This window comes from Halyomorpha halys, unplaced genomic scaffold (genome assembly GCF_000696795.3).
Source record: "Halyomorpha halys isolate HHAL.00 unplaced genomic scaffold, Hhal_1.1 Scaffold2132.1, whole genome shotgun sequence".
In the NCBI taxonomy this organism is placed as follows: domain Eukaryota; kingdom Metazoa; phylum Arthropoda; class Insecta; order Hemiptera; family Pentatomidae; genus Halyomorpha; species Halyomorpha halys.
The window spans coordinates 83,939-88,542 of record NW_027110768.1 but is presented as its reverse complement, the minus strand read 5'-3'; the positions used below and the strand labels follow the sequence as shown (position 1 = coordinate 88,542).

At 33.9% G+C, this 4,604-nt stretch overlaps 1 protein-coding gene across 1 annotated transcript in view; it reads right to left on the bottom strand.

Annotated features, from left to right (window-relative positions):
- LOC106691177 (uncharacterized) overlaps positions 1-3,917 on the bottom strand; it is a 4,632-nt gene extending 715 nt beyond the window's left edge. Inside the window, exons 1-2 of the mRNA XM_014436859.3 lie at positions 3,816-3,917; positions 3,083-3,241 (exon numbers count right to left, since the gene is read on the bottom strand). Coding sequence (XP_014292345.3) covers positions 3,083-3,241; positions 3,816-3,908 — 252 coding nt within the window. The 5' untranslated portion in view covers positions 3,909-3,917. The remainder of the gene's footprint in view (positions 1-3,082; positions 3,242-3,815) is intronic.
- Between the last annotated feature and the right edge of the window lie 687 nt (positions 3,918-4,604).

Sequence of the window (4,604 nt, the reverse complement as noted above, 5' to 3'; positions counted from 1 at the left end):
TAATAACATAAACAAAGTATATAAAAATAAAGTAAAGAATAGGGTCAGTAATGTAGGTAAAATGAAATACGACGAATAGAATTTTATAAAAATGAAACAATACAAAAATATTCGAAATTAATTATTACAAACTAAATAAATCACATAAAAGTCTTTTTTAACAAACAACAAAAATATTTTATGAGCAATAATAAATGATGACACCTATTCGGTGAAACTAATAATGTCTATTTGTATGACGCCTGCTCGTTGGAGTTAATAATGTCCATTTGTCTGACCTGTTAATGATGAAGGCCGTGGATGTTAATAGACAATGATGGCAAAGTATAACCGTAGAAAATCGCATTCATAAGTGGACAGCGAGCGATGTGTCGTACGACAATAGTTGGTGGCTGCTAAGAGACCTCAAGCTGACTGTAGAATTTGAGGAGCAGCTATCTTGAGATGTAGTCTTTTGTAAACAGTTCTCATGACATTGTTACGGACAGACCGCTTATGACCTTGTTTACAATATACCATTACATTTAATTAATTACATTACCAAAATTAAATAAAATAATAGATTTAAACTTTATTGTTAAATGTATTCAAAAAATAAAAAAATGTTTAATCTAGAATATAGATAAAAGTAAAGAAATGAAAAGTTTACAAAGATAAAATGTGTTTAATGTTAGTATTCAATTCTACAATAGTTGATTGATGGCAACATTGTCTTGTGAACTGAGAGGTTACGAAGAGGTTTCACGTTTGTTCTTAGTATTCGGCTGTTACTCTCGCAAACCATTTTCTTTGTACTTATTAACTTTATCCACAAACAATTAATATTTCAACCGCTGCATATTTATTGGACCCTAATTTAATAGGTTATGGGCCCAGAAATTAGAATATTTATTGTTTGATGATGAAGTTTTCGATGAATGTGACTTGTGGTTAGTGAGCATGCGAGTTCGGATTATTTAACATTCGTTCTCGGTCGGTTGATCAATTATGACTTCCACAAGGGCCAATGTTTTACCGTTCGGTTTGATTGGTGTTAAAACATTTGATGGACAAAATTTCGCGAATTGGTTATTCAGAGTAAAATTAATCTAAGAAAAGAATGAAGTCCTGCACGTGCTTACTTAGGATCCTCTTGCAGATGACAATGGACAGGAAGCTTAAAAAACCGCTGATGTTAAGGCTATATCGATTTTGATTGGTTGTTTGTGTAATAATGTACTAATTTTAATAAAATATAAAACGCCAGCCAAAGATATTGTGGACACTCTTTCAAAAATATATACTGGTACTGGTACTGGTATTTGGTGGGGGGAACAAGTCCGAGAAGTGGGCCTGTTGGTTCTTTTTTCCAACCCCTGGTGGCTATCTAGGTTGCCGCCGCGTACTAACCAAGGTGGGAGTGTCAAGATTCATTCTTCGAGACCGCCGAAAAATGAATGTTTTACTGCCCCAGGTGGGACCTGCGCCCCAACCCGCACGGGCGTCACGTCCCTTTCAAAAACATATAAGAAACCGGTAGGAAAAGTATTGTGATGGCTCAGAAAGCATGAAGGAAAATGAGCTTGAAAAACGTCTTCAGATATTCCTTCAAGAATTTGAGTCGATGGCAGCTGAATTAAGGATGGCTGGTGGCAAGCTAGAAAATGAAGATGTTATACATCAGTTACTTGGTGCCCGAATTTGATTCAGTGGTTTCTGCCCTTGATATTTTATGTGGCAGCAAGCAGATTGAAATAGCTTGGGATTACATACTCTTTTATCTGAAGATGAGAGAATATCACATAGTACATTATCTTTCAATAGAAACCAAATCAACCCATCATCAAAATCAAAAACCTTTTTATATGTTATTATTGCAAGGCTCAGGGTAACACGAAAAGACATTGTCCTGAATTAATTAGTAGAAGTAAAGGGATCGCAGCTGCCGTAGAAAAGGATTTCTCATTTTTTACTTCTGTACACAGATATGTCGCTATGTTGTGAAAAATTGACGGACATTGTTCTTGTTATCAATAGTGGGGCTAACCGTTATCTTATTCAGGATTATTTTAGAAAATTTGTCACCAATTGAATTGATTCGGGCATGGAGAATAGTGTTGCCAAGGCAGGCGAAACTATTAAAACAGCAAACAAGGGTAATATATTGTGCTTGTCCGACTTTGGTGACACTATACGGATTAACGATGTCTTTATATGTAATATTTTTTTATTTTATCTATTGTCAGTTTGGAAATTGGAGGAAAACGGTTGTAAGACCATTTTCAAAGAATATAGTAAACATTTTTTTTCAGAAATAAAATTTTGAAAGACCAAGTATTCGAAGATTTATGAATTATTAAACTCAAATTATTACTGAAAGATGCCGATGTAGATAACTAATAGATAATAGTCTTAAAAATAATTGATTGATGCACCAGAGAATGGGACATCATTCCAAGTATCCAGTTACTATGTGTCACATATGCAGTAAAGGGAAGCAGACCAAGCTCCCTTATTATAATACACCAGAAGTTGGGGAGGGTGTTCTCTACATATATCTGTCCGATGCCGCCCCTCCAAAATAATAGTCTTGACGCAATTCTCTCATCTAGGTTTCGGTGTACCCCTCGTAGATTTACTCATCGGCTTAGTGTTTATCAACATTTTAGGAATATGTTTGTAAGCTCTACAAGCTTACACGCCCACTTTATTCACGACTATGCTATAGCCTGAATTATATTTACCGTGTACAGTTCCTTCAATTCGATGTTGCCAAGCCTTCTAAATTATTCGGTTAACTAATCCTTTTTCGATTCAAATGTTTTACTTTTTTTTCAAATACCTCAAGGTGCTGTTTTTCCATTGGTGGAAGAGGCCGAATTTCGCATCCATAAAGATTAGTGGGAAGGATAATAGTTTTGTAAATTATAACTTTTAAGTTTCAGAGCAAAAGGCGCGAGCTAAGTAATTTCAAAGTTGCATCATAACTAGTACTTCCTCTTATAGTAATTTAATGTTTACTATCCCACAAAATTTTTACTATAAGTAACATTATTTTTCTGGGATAATAATATTAGCAGATAAGTGAATCTCGCTAGCGTACCTGTATAGTGTCATCAACAGGTATGAGTGATGTTATATTAGCAGAATAGGTGTAGGTATTACGGCCTGTTTTGGTGATCTTTGTGCTGTCTGAATACATAAGTTTTTCTCCACTTTCTTCGCAGTGGTCCATTCGACGGATCACTGCTCTGTAAGGACCCTGTAACCAAGTAACATTTTTTTATTAAGAATATTTTCAGCCGTTCACAATTTCATTTATAAACTAACGGTTTGTTATTATGTATTCATGTCTTTGACGAAAATTTTATTCTTTTCATAGACTTCGCAATTATTACTTCTATACATTTTGGAATATTTTTTTTAAGAAAACGAAGGGTTTAGGAAATGGAATGATTTTTTCTTTAACAATGGAATGTATGAATGAGGTGCATGTGAAAAAAATGGGCATTCGTAAGCAAATACCAGTTTTTCGTTGATCACATTTCATTCAATGTTCCTTTCAAAAGTTTTAAAGTCATTACCAGAGGAGAGGAATAACCCTAATCCACTTTAAAACATAAGAGAAGCCAAAAAAGGTCACGCCCACGAAAGGCATCCAAATAATATACCATATTTCAATATCGATTACCGTCACCTTCACTAGCAACTCACAAGTATATGCATATGTACAATATGGAAAGCAGTTTGCAACTACATTACGTGAAGATACAGTCATTTTTGTAGTTGGAAATTTTATTAAATATATATATTTTACAAGAATATCTATTACAGACCATTTTTCTTTCTGAATAATCCAGCTGACTGTCGGATAGAGAAATTATGGCTACCACAATTGTGATATACAGAAAGCAACGAACCCTTGGCATACCTGGACGATACTGATATTTTCTGTTTTATAGATAGCATGTTGCAATTATCTATTGGGCAGATTTTCAAGGTCTTATCTACGTCAGCAGTCATGTTTATCATAAATCTAGGCAAATCCGCCGGAACATCAAATAGTATTATTCTGTCCCTCTTAATTAGAGTTTGAAAAAATGGGGTCAATCATTTAAATTAAATAATCCATGTTTGGTTAAAATTTATCATTAATTTTTAATTTCCTCCGCCAGTAATTTTTTCGTATCAAAAAAATCCCTTAATTGAAAGAGAAAAGATTTTTTTGTTTATTGTGTGGAGTATGGATCACATTTCAGATCAGCACTGTGTCCACATAAGTAATAAATTCTTCAATATATTAACTACTGGGAAAACACACGACCTTAAAACTTACAACACATAAAGTATTAAAATAATACTTATGATAAATATATCATATATAATTGTTTAGCGGTACTTTTTCCTTTTACTGGAGCAAGGCTCCATTCTAAGGTATAGTTGTAGTTTTTATATAATTTCTATACTGAGGTAAATTTCTGCACTTTTTGAGGTGCTGGGGCATTTTGTGTCTCTTACTAAAACTAAAAGTAACTTAAATGAGGAGAAGATGGTTGGGGGTGCGGTCAATGAAAAACACAAATAAGTTCGATTAACTTATTTTAATGTGCCAACGTTTCGGCTAG